This window comes from Apium graveolens, chromosome 8 (genome assembly GCF_009905375.1).
Source record: "Apium graveolens cultivar Ventura chromosome 8, ASM990537v1, whole genome shotgun sequence".
Lineage (NCBI taxonomy): Eukaryota > Viridiplantae > Streptophyta > Magnoliopsida > Apiales > Apiaceae > Apium > Apium graveolens.
In genome coordinates this window covers 11,842,153-11,860,842 of record NC_133654.1, presented here as the reverse complement: position 1 = coordinate 11,860,842, position 18,690 = coordinate 11,842,153, and the positions used below count along the sequence as shown (strand labels likewise).

Below are 18,690 nucleotides of genomic sequence, written 5' to 3'. Positions count from 1 at the left end.
TGTAGAGTGTGAAGATACGACTGAATAATCATTTTTGGGTTTTGATATCATCAATTCATAATTTTCTCAGATTGGAAGGGCTGGGCTCGTCAAATGGATTTTGTGTTCCATGCTCAAAGTAGCTAAGATAAATTCACGTAACTTCCGGTAAGTAGCAAGTGCTACGTTACGCTAGTGAGCAGAAATCAAGGGCAGCAGAAAACTATTAGGAAAAAAAGAAAAAAAAATATTGTTCTAAGGAAAAGTAAGAAAAATTCCAATGCTAACTAAAAATATTACTGCAAAACATAGACAAGATTATACACACCTGGACAAAGCTATACAGGCCCGGGATGGACATAGCATCTGCTCCGAGCAACTTTAGTCCAAAGTCAACATGAGGCTGCATGATTGGAAATTCAAGACAGTGCGAGAGAGATACGATAAGAAGCTTGTTTAAACATTTGTGAAGTCATTTACAATGACAAAGAAGAAGTGACATTAATATGTAGCATCTTTTCACTACATTCTTGTTTGATAAATTATGTATTTGGGAAAGTGCATCGTCAGATTCCTTCAAGAATGAGAGAATAACAAACACTAATGCAAGAACTTGCTATGAAGAAAAAGTTAAATACTAGTAGAAAGATTCTAAAAAGGATTATACCCGTAGATAGCGTAAAAAGACTTTTTCATGTTGACATATAATTAAGCATAACGGTAAAATAAATATATTGTACAATACACCTCACCTTCTCCATAAGAGACACTAATATTTTTGCAAAATAAGGGAATGATGGAACCAATGGCTTCAGGGTGATACGTGGAGAAGCAAATACCTGCAAGTCAACCACCTGAAACACTCTCAGGAATTAGAATTCACAATAATATGGGGAAGAAATGTGTGTGTGTGTGTGTGTATGAGAGAGAGAGAGAGATCATGTAAGTCAAAAGCAATACCATTTAATATGTGTGTGTGGGTGTACTCTTGTGCTCGTCCCAGCTGGTAGTGGGATCTAAAAGAAATGAATTAAGACTACCTGAACAGTGGCTTTCAATCCAAATGCCTTGGCTGCTACAAGGATGTTAGGGTTCCCTGCCCGCTTCAGTGTTGGTTCCATAATCAATTCCTTCTCCTCAGTGCTATAAACTTTCATCCCTGGCATGGAATGGCTTTAATTAAAGTGCATGATAGAAACTTAAATATATTATGTATCAAGGAGTTAAAGGGTGAAAAGATGAAAGTCATTATGTATGCAGGACTGGGTGAAAACGATATTCTGAGTTTCTTTTTTATCGTCTTCAAACTGCTGTGCTACTAAAGCATTTCTCTTGAGACATTTAGTGGTAAGGTATCAGAATCAACAAGTCCCTAACTAGAAAGAATCATATCAGCAAATCAATCAGTGGTAACATATTTCATATTGTGACTCAAACAGGTTACACTATTTCATGTACTCGGTCTTTCTTTAACAAAAGAAAACATACCTAAAGAGAACCCGTTCTTCGATGATTCTGTGAGTGCAGTGTCAACAATCTGTTTGAGACGTATTAGCTTAGACCCTCGCATGACAGCATTGCAATTTATCAGTACCTTTGGTTTACAATCACTTATTCTTTGGGCAACAGATTCAGCAGAGAATCCAGCAAAAACAACCTGGAAAAAATCAAACTTGCAGTACTTCGATAAATGCTTGTTCAAAGACATCACAGATTGTAAGCACCAGAAGTCTAGTAACAAAGGACATAGGTCTTTTTATCATACCGAGTGGACTGCACCGATTCGAGATACTAAAATAGTTAAGATAATAAAATGCCAGAACTAAATGCATAACATAAAGATAAAAAGCTAAATTTTCATGAAAATAGAATCTTAGCTTACACAGGCAAAGAACATGCAAAGAGAAGACAAATGAAACAATCAGGAACTTACCAAATGCCTTCTATAACTTTACCCAAAAAAGTCATTGACAACTGCCTTGCCATTCCTTGACTCAAGTCATAGACGTTCAAGCATACCTTGTGACCTTCCTGAAACCAATAAGCAACTATAATTAAATGCTGAACATGTACAAATTAGTGACAACAATTTGTTAACAAAAACATACAGGGAAATTCATACAATTAGATATCCAACACAGTTCCCCTTGACATAATTAGCTATATACCACTGATATAAAAAAATACTAGTAAACTATTAGTTATTTTTTTAAAAAAACATATATACTGGAATTAGCTACCAACATGCTCATTATCACAGGAAAGAATTGAATACCATGTAATCAGTAGACATGAAATGATCGTTAACTTTACACAATTTACAAAAATTAAAAAAACAAACAAAAATACACATGAACAACCAAAAACAACCAAATTACCTAAAGTTTTAAATCTTTTTCTCAGATTAGGTCCTGTATACAACAAGAAGAAAGGTATAAGCAACAAGTTTAGACACTAAATTAATAAAAAAAATAAGGGTTTCGAATTAGAAAAAACCCCAATTTACAAAATTAGGGTTTTGAATTCTAAAATCCTCAACTTTTAAAACTGGTGTTCGCAGAGAAGACCAGCTCGATTCAAGTAGATACAACACTTACCGAAGTAGATAGGTTAACTGAAAGAGGCTTAACGGAGAGATTGAGAGCGGAGAGAGGTTCAGAGAGAGAGAAAGGTTCCAGTTCGAGAGAGAGAGAGAGAGAGAGAGAGAGAGAGAGAGAGAGAGAGAGAGAGAGAGAGAGAGAGAGAGAGAGAGATTGTGATGGTGAGATGATGGCCGGAGTTCAGAGAGATTATGAGGGGAGAGAGGTTCGATCGAGAGAGAGAGAGAGAGTTTCAAGAGAGAGAGAGGTTTGATTTTGTTGTGTCTGAAGATTGATTTGGGGGGAACCAAAATTTGGTTAAGGGGGGAGAATTTTGGGATTGGGGGGAATGTAGAACTAAAAACTGAATGAAAATTTCACTAACGGGGGAAAGAAAAGGTGGGCGCAAATTTTTATTTTTTTGGTGAATTTTAGACATCGGTTTAATTATAACCGATGTCTACAAAGAACAAAGACATCACAAAAACACGGGGTGATGTCAATATTTTTTTTAACATCAGTGGCAAAGTTAACCGATGTCTAATGTGTGATGTCTATTGATATTATTCTTGTAGTGTTAAAACAAGCTCCGAGAGCTTGGTATAGCCGAATTAATGGTTATCTCTTCAAGAATGGCTTCCCAGAGGTGTCCTTTTGAACACTCTTTTATGTCAAAGAAGAAGCTAATAATAATGTTCTTATTATTAGCTTATATGTTGATGATTTGATTATTGCAGGAAGTAATGCTAAAGATATTGATAATTTTAAAGGAAACTTGAAACGAGAATTTGAGATGACTGATTTGGGGTAGCTACATTTTTTCCTTGGCATGGAGATTAAATAAAGCAATAGTGGATTTTTTATCTCTCAGCAAAATTATGCTAAAGAATTGTTGAAAAAATTCAAATTGGAAAATGAAAATTTTGTAAGTATGCCAGTTGCAGTTGGTTTGAAATTGAGCAAGAATGATGATTCTGAGCTTATTGATCCTACATTATTTAGGAGCCTTGTAGGAAAATTAATGTATCTTACTGCTACAAGACCCGACATTGCTTATGGGGTCAGTTTACTTAGCAGGTTTATGGAATATCCCAGGAGATCTCACCGGGAAGCTAAAAAAAGAATTTTAAGATATATTCTAGGAACACCCTCAGAAGGAATTTTTTATCAAAAGATAAGCTGGATCTGGTGCTATATCATAGATGTCAAAGAAACAAGTCATAGTGGTTCTTTCAATAGCGGAAGCAGAGTATATATCATTGGCTCTTGCTGGTTGTCAAGCTCTTTCGATTAAATGGGTGTCAGAAGAAGTCAAGCAAAGTTTCAAAGATTGTCCAGAAATTTATTGTGACAACAGTTCTGCAATTGCCCTTAGTAAATATCATGTTTTTCATGGCAAAAGCAAACATATTTGAATTAAATATCATTTCATCCGTGATTTGGTCAAGAATGGAGAAATTGAAGTTAATTATTGCAGAAGTGAAGAGCAAACATCGGATATTTCTACAAAGCCATTAAAGTTAGAAGCATTAACAGGCTTGAAGACAAAACTTGGTGTTACAAGAATCTAGCTTAAGGGAGGGAGGCTATTGGAATATACTTTATCCTTCTAGAAAGCTTATTCAATTATATACATGAATATGGAGCAACTGATACATGATGCATGATGAATCTGATACATGAATCTAAGTTTACAAATTCCAAGATATTAATTAATTGTTCAATGTACTAGTCCAATGAATTTGTTATATTGTAATCCTATAAATTGTATTAACCTATTACTCAATGGAGTATCAGAAATTTCAGAGAACAAGTTTCTTCACTTGCTTTTTATTATTTCCAACAATTATAACAAGAAATTACGACCTCCTTTCACTTTTAAATTAATTTTTTTCTCTATATAGGGATAAGGATGACATGAGTTATAAGTTATTGTCCGGTAATGTCTAGAAAATATTTATACAGAATTGTATGATGTATAATATATTCCTTTACCCGAATATCAGTGGAGGATGGCCATGATCCTAGCAGAGATGATAGATCAGAAGGGTTATCTACCCTAGGACAGTCCTTCAAAAAACACCAAAAACTTTTTATAGATGACATGAACCAAAAAGAATAATAATAAATGAAACAAAAGAGAGGAAGATTCAAACATGCAACAAATGGTACACAGGGACACCATTTGTGGCACCAGCAGCCATTTGCCTCTGAACTCGGAGCTGCTCTAACTGAGCAATCCCAAAACCTTTTTTCTTACATGAGGTTCTTTTTTCTTACCCCGTCTTTCCTCACTCTTTTAGATTTTAACAGACGCCACTATATCTCTCCACTTAGCATGTTTATACATTTTGTTAACTATTAGTACAACCATAACTGCATATAATATATATATATATATATATATATGTTTGTATAAAACTGGAGAGAAATCAAAGTAATCCGAATGCTTAGCTTTTATTATGCAAACACAACAAAATATAAATACATTCAGGAAAGGAAGGGGTCCTAAAAAATTGGAATTAAACAACTGAAACTTCTAGAAACAATCAAACACTAACTCTATTCTTTACTACTCCTACAAACTCGCCAGGCAGGTGCCGACCACGTCCATCTTGGACCCAGACTTGCAGAGCAGCAAACAACAACTAACAAACCGTGCACACCAGTTAAACATATAGAGACCTTGAGTTTTAGATTAATAAACAACAAACTCCCCTCTAATCTGAAACTCGTTCAAGCACACTTCAGAACTCCAAGTAGTGTCCTCATAACTTCGAACTTAACGGCAGTGAGGGCCTTGGTGAGAGAATCTGCACGTTGTTCTTCGGAGCACACATGCTTCACACGGACACATTCTCGTATAAAATGGTAACATATCTCTATGTGCTTACTTCCGCCATGAAATACAGGATTTTTGGCTAAATCGATAGCTGACTTATTGTCGATAAATAGAGTCACATGAACAATGACATAGTCAGTGATTTGCGTTAGTAATTTCCTCAACCACACAGCTTGACAGGCTGCCGCCGTTGCTGCCATGAATTTTGCCTCGCACGAGAAGAGAGAAACAGACCTTTGTTTCTGTGAAGTCCAAGTAATTAAGCTCTCATTTAGGTAGAAGACCATACCACCGGTGCTCTTCCTATCATCTACATAGCCAGCAAGATCACTGTCTGAGTACCCAATCAGTACCTCATTTTCTTTGTTCTGAGTATACACCAATCCAAAATCAATCGTACCTTTTACATAGCGAAGTATTCGCTTAGCTGCTTCCAGGTTTACCATTCTGGGCTTGTCTATAAATCTGTTGATAGTTCCTACAGAATATGCTATGTCCGGCCTGGTATATACTAGATATCTCAGGCCTCCAACCATACTCTTAAATTTTGTAGAATCTACGAGCACCCCTCCGGCGTCTCTTCCAATTACTTCATTAGGATGCATTGGAACTTTAGTCAAATCACAATCCAACATACCAGCTTTATTCAGAACCTTTTTCGCGTACCCTGACTATTTTAAACTAATGTATTCAACTCCTTGATCAACTTTAATGCCAAGGTATTATGTCAATTTTCCCAGATCGCTCATATCAAATTTCCTTGCCATCTGTTCCTTGAAATTCTTAATTGCTGCAATATTAGATCCGGTGACCAGCAAGTCATCGACATAAACACCAATGATTAATATATCCTTTCCAAAATTTTTTGTATACACAGCTTGCTAGTAGGCACACCTAGCAAAACCGAGTTCTTCCAAACATTCATTTAGCTTTGAGTACCACGCTCTCGGTGCTTCTCGAAGCCCGTACAATGCTTTCAATAATTTGTAGACTAGGTGTTCCTTCCTTTTTTTGACAAATCCTTCAGGTGGCCCAACAAATACCTCCTCCTTAATTTCCCCATTTAAAAATGTTTTTTTAACGTTGAGGTGATGTACCTCCCAGTTGCTCTTTTGCTGCAAGTGCGAGAAGTAACCGAATGGTTTCAATCCGAGTGACTGGCGTAAATACTTCATCAAAGTCTACACCCTGCTTATGTACATATCCTTTAGCGACAATTCTTGCTTTATGCTTTAAAATATCCCCATCCGCATTACGTTTGATTTGGTAAATCCATTTTAAATCAATGGATTTTCGACCTTGTGGTAGCTCCGTCCATTCCCAAGTAGCATTTTTCTCAACTGCATCCATCTCAATTTGCATCGCCTTTTTTCACTCGCTCATCTTTACCTCTTGAGCATAGTTTTTTGGTTCATCTATTCCCATGAGATACAACTCATTATCCTCTAGCTCAACCTGTTCAGTCTCTGCATAGATCTCAGAAAGAGATCTGAAGTTCTGGACCTCGTCCTCATATTCCGAGCTTGGAGTGTCATCTATTAGTTCACTGTTTTGGCTGTCACCCACATTCTGTACACTTGTGGTTACAGTTAATGGCTCGCTTTGCACTATCACCATGACTTCTTTTCTTCAAAAACAACATCACGACTGACACAAATCCTTTTTATTTCAGGATCATACAGTCTATATGCTTTGGTGCCTACTTCTTTGCCAAGATGAATTACGAATTTACTTCTACTGTCCAGCTTCTTTAAGTTGACTGAAGGAAATCTCATATGAGCCACACACCCAAATACTCGTAGGTGTTCTACGTGTGGTTTTTTCCCAGACCATGCTTTATACGGTGTAATTCCTGTCACTACACGAGTCGGAACTCTGTTCAGCAAATAGGTGGCATGTTGAACTGCTTCCCCCCAAAAATAATTTGGCATTTTTATTTCATTCAAGAGACTCCGAGCCATGTCGATCAAAGTCCTATTACGTCTTTCAACCACTCAATTTTGTTTGGGTGAGTATGGAGCAGAAAAATATCGCCCAATGCCGGATTCTTCACAGTATCGAGTGAATTCATTAGACGTGAACTCACCACTATTGTCACTTCTAAATGTCATGATCTTCTTTTATGGGCTATTTTCAACTAGAACACGAAAATTCTTAAAAGCATCAAATGTTTCACTCTTATCTTTCAACAAGTATGTCCACATAACGTGACTGTAATCATCAATTAAAACAAATATATACTTGTTACCTCGAGGAGTGCTTGGTGTTATTGGTCCGCAGAGGTCTCCGTGCACTAATTCAAGGGATTCAGTACACACTTCTTCAGGTTGGTTTGTTTGGCGCGGAAATGTTTGCCTGGTTTGTTTTGACATCAGGCATCCAGTACACACTTCTTCCGGTTGGTTTATTTTTGGCATTCTATGAACCATATTGGTCGTATATATGAGTTTCATAGCTCTGAAATTAACATGGCCCAGACGAGAGTGCCATAGCTAACTCTCATTCTCTTAACTCGCCATCAAACATTCTAAATCTCCACTATAAAAGATTATTTTGTACAATCTATTCATACAATGCTTTACCTTCATTAGTAAATTGCCTTGCATATTATGAACCCAGATATACTCTCCTTTGAGAACAATTTTGTATCCATTTTCTGAAAGTTGTCCAAGACTAATTATGTTGCTTCTAAGGGAGGGAATGTAGTATACCTCATCGAGTGTCCTAGTTTTTCCATTCTTGCACCTCAACTTGATTGAACCCTTGCCTTTTATTTGTACCACCGAGCCATCGCCAAACTTAAACTGGCCTGTTACCTTCTCATTGAGTTTGTCAAACTTTGAAGTTACTCGCTCCATTGTCGAAGTACCAAACATTGGATTCTGTATATTTTTCCTCATCATTTCGACCCAACTGTGGCACCGCTCGTGTCTCATTAATCAGCATATTAATTTTCTCGTCCTTATCTCGCTCCACCATAAGTAAAGCTGGTTCGTCATTTGAGATTTCTATGATATGAACTTCCTCCTTTACTTCTTTGTTACGCCTTGGTTTCTTGCATTCTATGGCATAATGGCCATACCCACTACAATTGAAGCACCGAACTCTGCTTGTGTCTCGTGTACCACGACTATTCTCCCTACCTCGAAATCCCTGTGTTGCTCCCTCGGTTCCGCCTCTATGTGATCGTCTCTGCCATTTTTCTCTTGTAGGTAATAATTTACTCTCATCCTTTTCTTTTTCAAGCCATTGTTCCTTGACAAGAAGTAATTGATTCCCCCCTGCATCATTCTGCCCTTTGAGTCTCTCTTCATGCGTTTTGAGTGAACCCACCGTCTCCTCCACAATCATTATTTCAAGGTTGCCAAATTGTTCAATGGTAGAGGCTATTTGCAGAAATTTTGAGGGAACCGCACGAATCAATTTCTTCGCTACATAGCTCTCCGCAATCTCCTCACCTAGTGCCTGTATGTTAGTAACCAACCTGTTAAGTTTCATATAAAAATCATCAATTAATTCATTGTCCTTCATGGTCATGGATTCGAACTCCGCCTTAAGCGTTTGTACCTTGGCTGGCTTCACTCTTTCAGCCCCCTGGCACATGACCTTGATGGCCTACCATGCTTCCTTAGCCGTTCCCTTGTCCGCAAGAGAAAGGAGCACATCTTCAGGAATGCCCTGGTAAATTACGGCCAAAGCAACCTTGTCTACTTTGTCATCAACCCTTTTAGCTTTCGGATCCTTCGGTGACACAGCCTCCCAAACTACATGGGCCTCCATATAGACCTTCATTTTCATGGCCCAGGCTGTATAATTTGTGCGTGTCAGCATAGGATAGCTTAAGCTGATCGTACTCTCCATGATTTTTCCCGTCTCCGTCGTTGGTACTTTGGGCATGTACTTGGGCATCAACCAAATGTCCTAAGCTCGGATACCAGATTGTTAGTACAAACTTAACTGCATACAATATATTTATATGTGTGTGTGTGTTTGCGTAAAACTGGAGAGAAATCAAAGTATTCTAAATGCTTAGCTTTTATTATACAAACCCAACAAAATATAAATACATTCAGGAAAGGAAGTGGTCCTAAAAAACAGGAATTGAACAACTGAAACTCCTAGAAACAATCAAACACTAACTTTATTCTCTACTACTCCTACAAACTCGCCAAGAAGGTGACGACCACGTCCATCTTGGACCCATACTTGCAAAGCAGCAAACAGCAACTAACAAACCATGCACACCAGTTAAACATATAGAGACCTTGAGTATTAGATTAATAACCAAAATTAACTAACTACAATATTTTTGTGTTCTGGAGAAAATAAGACGAGATTAATTATACAAGAGCAAATGATATATGCAACAATGAGAGATGTGGGGATATATATAGCCAATACCAAATATTATTTGATACACCATATATGTATACTTGGATTATCTTTATTATTTTTTAAGAAATCAAAGAATTCTTTTAACATGTAATTGATGAAAACCACTACATTAGTAAAAGTTATTTCTATATAACCCCTATTGAAATTTCACAAAAGAATATATTTTCGAGTTAATCTAGATTTTGTACTTTACTTTTGTTAATATATGGTTGGTCTATATTTTTTATCGGTCAATTAGAAAACCGTAAAAAGCACCTCTCACAAATCACGAAAGGTATATGTTATGTAGGGTCCGTTTGGGAATGCTGTTGAAAACTGTTGTGCTGTGAAAAAAAGTGTTGGTGGAAAAAGTACTGTCAGAAAATTAGATGTCTGTTTGTTTTTTTTAATTTATTCTATAATATATAAAAATAATGTTCTTGAGAAGTTTTGATGGTGAAACTCATAGCTACTTTTTGCAAAAGTTGAAAACAGTTTTTTCCAAAAGCACGGGGACATACTTTTGTTAACAACAGCTTTTAGAACACAAGCGCAAAAAGCTGCTGTAGTGTTTGCAATAACAATACCAAACAGAACCGTAGTATATTAAGGAGATAATTTAGATATATTATGTGCTAGTATATAAATCTAAACTAAATATGAGTAGTGTACATATTATTATGTAGTGAGTCATTTGGCATCAGTACCTTAATGTGTGATCTTTGATCTGGTCTTTGATCATATACTAGATATTTTAAAAATATTATCTTCACTTATGAAAATATAACTGTCCAAAAAATCGTTCTTTTTTGTTATAAAAATATTCTTTGAACCGTAAGAGTTTTTATTTGTAATATAATATATGATAAAGACTATAAAAAATTTAAAAATCTTAAAAGGCAATCACAAAATTTCACAACATAACTTGACTTTAAAAATTTGATAGCAGTCTGTCATTTTACTATCTTGAAAATGTCCTTATCGGCGTGCCGCGTGATTACATCATTATAACAACCAATACTAACAAATATATATAATAGCAGAAATGGTGCATCTATTTTTAAAAATATTATTAAATTTTGAAAATTTCAATACAAAAAAAAAGATGGGAGGGAAACTTTTTGATTTTCTAATGTGCCTTGAAACTCGAAAAAATTTGCAATACTGATTAAACCATTTTCTCGAATAGTCATAAAAGTATTTTGGAAACTCATAGCGTCCCCATTTTAGATGAAAAAGTTTTATCTATTGCCAGTAGTTTCATGATTTGTTTTAGAGCCATTATTTTGTCACAGGTTTTGGCTCTTCATGGTTTGGTCAGTGGTTGCATTCGTGTTAACATTCCAGCAATTTTCCTCTAAAGCTTCAATCCAATTTATTTTGGTTGATTGTCATATTGATATAGGAGGATTTTTGTTGCATAAGGAGAGTGAAATGAGACACATAATAGTAAGGGCTTTATTACGCTAAGTATTGACATCATCACAATGTTGGATGCATGATAATGCCAAATTGGGATTTGGGATTTTGCACGAGAAATTTTTCTAGATGATAGAAAAATGTGCTAAAATACTGGATGATCATGCAACCTTCAATTATTATTCAATTTTACTTAGGATTTGTTTTTATTTTATTTTATTATTTTCTATACCTACGTAAACAATCTTATAATGTAAATTATGCAAAATCTTTTATTGAAATTAAAACAGTGATAGTTTTTCTCTTATCTTTCCTTTGGATTCAAGAAACTCTTCTGGATTCAAAGTTTAACTTGTGGATTGATGGTTTTAAAGAATTTCTCGTATAGGAGTCTTTGCGCGGTTTAACACTTACCTCTTATATTTTTATGTCACGTCAATTGGAATCAGAGTAAGCTATATCCTATATTTTCATTAATTGATTCATTATAGGAAAACCAATTTACAAAAAAAAGATCATTTGAAACATTTTCTTTGTTAAGAGATCTGCACATCGCTCCTCCGTCCTCATATGTAAAAGTACAATTTCCTCGCGTTCAGTGTTTACTTCGTGCGTGAAATACTTGATTCTCATTAATAGCATTTTGATGTAATATAATAGGAAACCTGATTTAGCTCAATAAACTCACTCTTATGATTTACCTCAATACCCATATTTAGGCCGGCTTTCCTATGTCACTAATATCAGACTCTGCATTCATCCACCTTTTAAACCTGTTAATGACTAATGTGCTCATACCCGCGATTAACAAGTCATCTACGTAAATTTCAATTATTATTGTTTCTTCTCCTTCATGTTTGGTGTAGACGACATGTTCATATAGGCATTTTCCAAATCCCAAGATCTTAAAATAATCGCTCAACCTCGAGTACTAAGAACGAGGGGTTGATCGTTAGCCATAAAGTGATAATAATGAGAGTAGACCTCAAAGAAATAAAAATTGGGTCTACAATAGAAAGGGAAAATGCTCAATAGTCAATGAACTCTATTTTATTTGAAACTACTCATCCTACTTCTGTTAAATCAGTTAACAAGAAGAAAGTACCGAACACTGCTTGGCTTGCTAAACACACTTAAAACTCATTGTGTGTAGGGAAAAGTGAAGAAAGTCATCTGGATCATAGATAGTGGATGTTCTAGGCATATGACAGGTGATAAAGCCCTACTATCACAGTTTGAGGAGAAAGCTGGCCCTTTAGTGACCTTTGGCGACAACAGCAAAGGATTCACAATGGGATATGGAAAAATTGTTTCTGAAATGTTGTCATTGATAATGTAGCACTGGTAGCTAGTCTTGAAGTGAATCTTCTCAGTGTTAGCCAATTTGCAGACAAAGGCTTTGAAGTTTTATTCAATAAAGAAGAATGCACTTTTATCAGCAAGAAATCTGGTGAAGTTGCTCTGAAAGGAGCAAGGAAAGGCAGCTTATTTATTGCAGACTTAGACTCAACAAACAAGGATGAATTTTTTTGCTTCTACACCAAGGCATCAGAAGAGTAAAGCAAGCTATGGCATAAGAATCTGTCTCACTTGAATTTGAAGGAAATTTACACCTTGATCAAAAAAGAGTTAGTAATAGACCTGCCTAAACTAGATTGGCTCAAGTTGAAGTCTGTGAAGCTTGTCAGAAAGGGAAAATGAAAAGATCAAGTCACAAGTCAAAAAATGTGAACTATAAAAGTGCACCATTGCAGCTTATTCATATGGACTTGTTTGGGCCGGTAAATGTCCTATCAATTTCAAGGAACAAATATGCACATGTGATGGTGGATGATTTCTCAAGATACACTTGGGTAGAGTTCATGCACTTTAAGGATGAAACTCCACACATCATAATTGAACACATCAAGAAGATAGAAAAATAGGCTGAAGATCATAATTGTGTAAAAAGATTGAGAAGTGATAATAGAACAGAATTTAGAAATACAACATTGAGTGAATTCTGCAAAAGTAAAGGCATTATTCAAGAATTCTCAGCTCCTAGAACACCTCAACAAAATGGAGTAGTTGAAAGAAAGAACAGAACCTTAGCTGAAGCTGCTAGAACAATGCTACAAGATGCCAAGTTACCAATAAGTTTCTGGGAAGAGGCTATTAACACTGCATGTTACACTCAGAACAGATATATTATTAACAAGGCACATGGAGAATCACCTTACTCAATCATGTCTAAAAGAAAGCCTACTGTAAAACATCTTCATGTGTTTGGAAGCAAATGTTATAATTTGAAAGACAACTCTGAATGTGGGAAAATTTGACTCAAAAGTCTTTGAAGCAATTTTTCTGGGATATTCATTGGAAAGAACAGCCTTCAAAGTTTATGTGATTGACCAAAAGAAGATTATGGAAAGCACATATGTGAGTTTTGATGATGACAATTGTCCAGGCTTGGAATGCCTTGATGATAATGAAGCTGAAGCCCTTGTAATTGAAAACCTCAAATTTGATAGTGATTCTTATGGGGAAGATGAAGTTGATGCACAATAGAAGACAAATGAAGAGTCTACTGAATAAGAAAACCATGGAAATAGAAGCTCATCTCAAACACCTGAATTTGATAGCACAAACTCAGGGGAAGAAAGAGAAGAAGGATCTAGCAGTCATACCAATAATGAAGGGAAACAAGAGCAACAATGGTGTTGTTGGGCTGAGTTACCCAATGTTAGACATGAGTAATTATACTACTTGGTCATTGAAGATGAAGGTCTTTACGCAAGCTCATGAGTTATGGGAAGCCGTGGAAACTAAAGACCCAAATGCTACTCTTCAAGAAAGAAAGAACAAAATTGCACTTGCCATGATTTAGCAAGGGATTCCATAGCATATGTTGCTGACTCTTGCTGAGAAGAATACGGCCAAAAAAGCATGGGACGTTATAAAAACCTTATGTCAGGGGGCTGACAAAATCAAGAAAGCAAAAGTTCAAACCTTGAAGACAGAGTTCGAATCCTTAGTCATGAAAGACAATGAGGTATTGGACGACTTTAGTATAAAGTTGAATGGGCTCGTTACAAACATTCGAGCCCTTGAAGAGTCTATAGAAGAAGCCTATTTAGTGAAGAAATTGCTTCGTGTGGTGCCTGCTAAGTTCTATCAAGTTACATTAATATTGGAACAATTTGGAGATCTTGAAACTATGACAGTAGAGGAAGTTGTAGGTTCATTGAAGGCACATGAAGAACGAGTACAAGGGCAAGAGGAAAAATAGAGCGGAAAATTATTACTCACAGAAGAGGAGCATAAAAAGTGTGAACTAAGTGAAGGAAAGTTGTTGTATATGATAGAAGAATGGATGAAGCAAAATATAAAGATAGTTGAAGGCTCATCAAATTATAAGGGACGAGGGCGTGAAAAAAGCGGGATCATGTGGTACAACTACAATACTTTTGGATATATTGCAGCAGATTATCGAAAGTCTCGAAGGTTCAGGGACCAAAACCATGAAGCGAATATTGCACAAGTTGAGGATGAAGAGCCAGCTTTATTACTGGCTAAACTTGAAACAGAAGATGTCAAAAAAATGATGCTGAATGAATGAACCTTAGTGCCAAAGTTGATGAATGTCAGAGAAGAAAAGCAAGGAGAGTCTAATTTGTGGTATTTGAATAATAGAGCAAGTAATCACATGAACGGTCCAAATCCAAAATTAGTAGAGTTGGATAAAGGCATGATTGGTCAAGTAAGATTCGGAGATGTTTTAAAATTAAAAATTGAGGGTAAAGCATTGATTATGTTCAAGTGGAGAAATGGAGAGGAGCGTACGTTGCATGAGGTTTACTATATTCCATCATTATGCAGCACTAGAATAAGTATTGGCCAATTGTCACAGAACGGAAATAGAGTGTTCTAAAGGTTATATTTTTGTGGGTGTTCTATGATCAAGAAAATTTCTCATGAAAGTGAAATGCTCTTTAAATCGGCTATATATACCCATTACTGAAACAAGTAAACCCTTTTTTTCTTTCTAAGTCTGATGATATATCTAAATTATAGTTACATGATTGGGTCAATATATTATCAAGCATTGGGATTAATGTTAAAAAATAGCATGGTGTATGGCTTTCCGAAAGTAGTTTAGCCAAAGAATGTGTGTGCTAGATGTATGATGTCTAAGCAAACTAGACGGCCTTTTCCTTCACAAACTTAGTTTAGTGCGAAGCATGCTAGATTTTATTTATGCCGACTTGTGTGGACCAATTACTCCAACAACTATAGGCAGAAAAAGATATTTCTTACTGGGTGTGGATAATTTTAGCAGAGTTATGTGGGTGTATTTTTTGAAGAACAAATATGGGGATTTAAATAATTTTAAAAGTTTTAGAACTCTTGAGAATTGGATATGTTGAGAATCAGGATCTATCTAACAATCAGAATATGATCAACTATTGTGATATGATAATCCGTTGGAAGCTTCATTATCATCCGGTGACAATCTTTAGTCATCCGTTGATATATAAAAATGATTATTCATTGAAGCTACATCATATATCCGTTGATCAGGCTATCCGTTGAGAATGACTTGGATGATAAGGACAGTGAGATAAATCAGACTGATTTATAGGATCGTAGTTGATTTAGATATGTATAGAAAGTGTTAGAATTATACTGTAATATATCTTGTAATTGATAGAGGATTGATTAAAGGGTGTGTAGTTTATAAACACAGAATAGGTCAACACTTTATGTGTGGTGCTTAACTCGAGTATTTGCATAACCTAGAAGCTCTTAAGAATATTGTTCTTGAGAGAGTTTTTTAACAGCTTATTAACGATCAATATAAATTGTTATTTGATTCACCTATTCTTACTTTACTTTCATAATGAAGCAATTTGTTTAGTAATTGTATCCACCCCCCCCCAACAATTACTTTACTGGGAAACAGGTGGTATCAGAGTGGTCAAATTAAACGGTTAATTTGCAAAGGTCAAGATGTCTAGAAGTAAGTATGAAAGCATAAAAGTTCCCATCATGAAGAAAGTTGATTACTCTACATGGAGAGTAAAGATGCTGATGTTCCCTGAATTTATTGATGATGCATATGTTGATATCATCAAAATAGGACCTCCTTACCTTATGGAAACTGTTGCTATGACTTTAGATGCTCTTGAACACTATGTCAGCAAGGAAAGATCAAAGTGGTCAGATCTTGAAAATATGCAATGCTTATGGATGCTAAAGTCAGGAATATTTTGCACAATAGGTTGGACAATGTGATGTCAAATAGAGTAATTTCCTGCAAGACTACAAAGGAGATATGAGATGCCTTGAAGACACGGTGCTAAGGTATAATAGCAATAAAGAAGAACAAAAGACACTACAGTAAAAGCGGCTAAAATCAACCAGAAAATCCGGTTGAATTTACAATAATTTCAACCATAAGCGGTTGATTTTAATATAAATTCAACCGGAACCTTTTCGTTGAACATAAGGCCGTTGAAATTAGCAATCCGATTGAATTTAAGTTTATATTCAACTGTTTCCCATTGATTTTAGTGAGACTTATTTCAACCATCTCTAGATGAAAATAAATTTAGTCATTTCAAAAAATTTGAACTTCAAAATTTAAATTTCAGCCTGGAAAAAATTTCCCGCCAATGATGGTAAAATCAACCGAAAATCGTTGAATTTTAATTTTTTAAATTCAACCACTTGTCGTTGATTATATTATCTTACCATGTGTCTGTATATTATATTCAACCAAATCTTGTTGGATTTAGTCCTCCCAAAAAACAACCAAATGTAATTGATAATTTTTAGGCCCCGTGTGTTAAATTCAACTAGATAATGTTGAAGTTCACTACAAGAAAAAAGGCTAAATTCGACCAGAAAAAATCAGTTGAATTTAGCTTAATTCGACCGCGCGCGGTCAATTTTACTTAATTTCGACCGATTTTGAATCGGTTGTAAAAAAAGGAGTCGAATTTAGAAGTTCGGTCGTATTTAACTAAATTTGACTGACTAATTATGACTGGTTAAATACAACCGCTTAAATTCAACCGTCCAAATTCGACCAAAGGCGGTCAAATTTAAATTTTCAATTAAAATTTGAAAATCCCGCACAAAATATTGATTTTTTTGGAAAAATTAAAAGTCCCGCACAAAAGTTAAATTCAACCGTATATGGTCAAAATAAAATTTTTAATTCGACCGCTTTCGGTTAAATTAATTAAAAAAAGTTTTAAAAAAAATTCATCGGAAACCAGAAAATTTCCGTTTTCCAATATTCCAGGCATATTCTGGAAACCTAATTTTCCGGGCATATGTGAATTTGAATATACGCACTTATACAGTTTTACTCCACCTCCGCTCAGCTTCCCTCCTTCTCAAAACACTCAACATCACCCTCGCCTTTTTTCTCCCGGGTTGACTCACCTTTTTATAAAAAAACCTCACTCAAAATCTACTAAAAACCTCCCTAGCCTCACACTCTAAAGCTAAACCCCTAAGTCTCATATTCCCCTGACTCAGTGAGTACAAAGCCGCTAAACAATTATCCTGAGTCGACTCAGAATCAACTCTCCACAATATCATCACCAAACTCATCACCACATTATGATGCAACATAATTGGTTTTCCCTCCCACGCCTGGCCATATTACACAACACAAGTAAAACATTAATACATTAATAGCATTTTGTAAATTGATATTTTAGATGATCCTGTGAGTATGCGGATGACATTACACTGGGGGAATGAAATTCAAATTCAAATAAGTTCAACAGATAATAAACACTCCCGCTAACTCGCACCAATAAACAATTGGCAGAGCTTAAGTAATTCAAACAATTAAGTTAATAGAGGAGGACCTGCCATTATCGTCCTAATATTTGTTTGGAAATATCTATCTGATCAGCGATGACTATCCCAACTGCATTTCACTGGTTGATCACCATATACGTCAGCTAAAAAAGGTATTGTTGAAATCTTGAGATATGATTGTGAATTCAGTAACAGACTTAACAGAACTGTAACTACTCTGAGTTTAATCATCTTAACTCGGTTACTCTGTATCAACGAGAGGTTATTAAGCGCCAACGCCGAGTCATTCCGAATTCACTCACTCGCCGACCTCAGCGCGTGTAACAACGGCTCCAACACGCCGAGAACTCCGATTACCGTCGACGGTGGAGGAGTCGGGTCGACCGAGAGACTTCGGGTTGGAGAAAGCCAGAGAGACCGAGAGTTCGGAGAAGAATTGAAATAAATTTATGTAACAAGATGAGGACTATTGAAGGTGAGGTGAGCGGAGGAGAAGATGGCGGAGGGGGCTGTTTCGGTGATGTGGGTGGATATAGATCCGCAGCCACCGCTTTAGGCTTCTGTTGTTATATAAAAAGTGGTAATTTGCTAGGGTTTTTCTTTCAATGGGCTGGGCCTTGATTTAATTAAGTGCTTACCAATTATAATTTTTTAAATTATTTTCATGATATCTAACTT

The 18,690-nt window shown here is 35.9% G+C and overlaps 1 protein-coding gene across 1 annotated transcript; it reads left to right on the top strand.

The window, feature by feature from the left end:
- Positions 1-14,077: 14,077 nt before the first annotated feature.
- Positions 14,078-14,461, top strand: LOC141679285 (uncharacterized). Its single transcript, XM_074485788.1, has one exon. The coding sequence runs from the start codon at positions 14,078-14,080 to the stop codon at positions 14,459-14,461; it is 384 nt and encodes a 127-aa protein (XP_074341889.1).
- Positions 14,462-18,690: the final 4,229 nt, after the last annotated feature.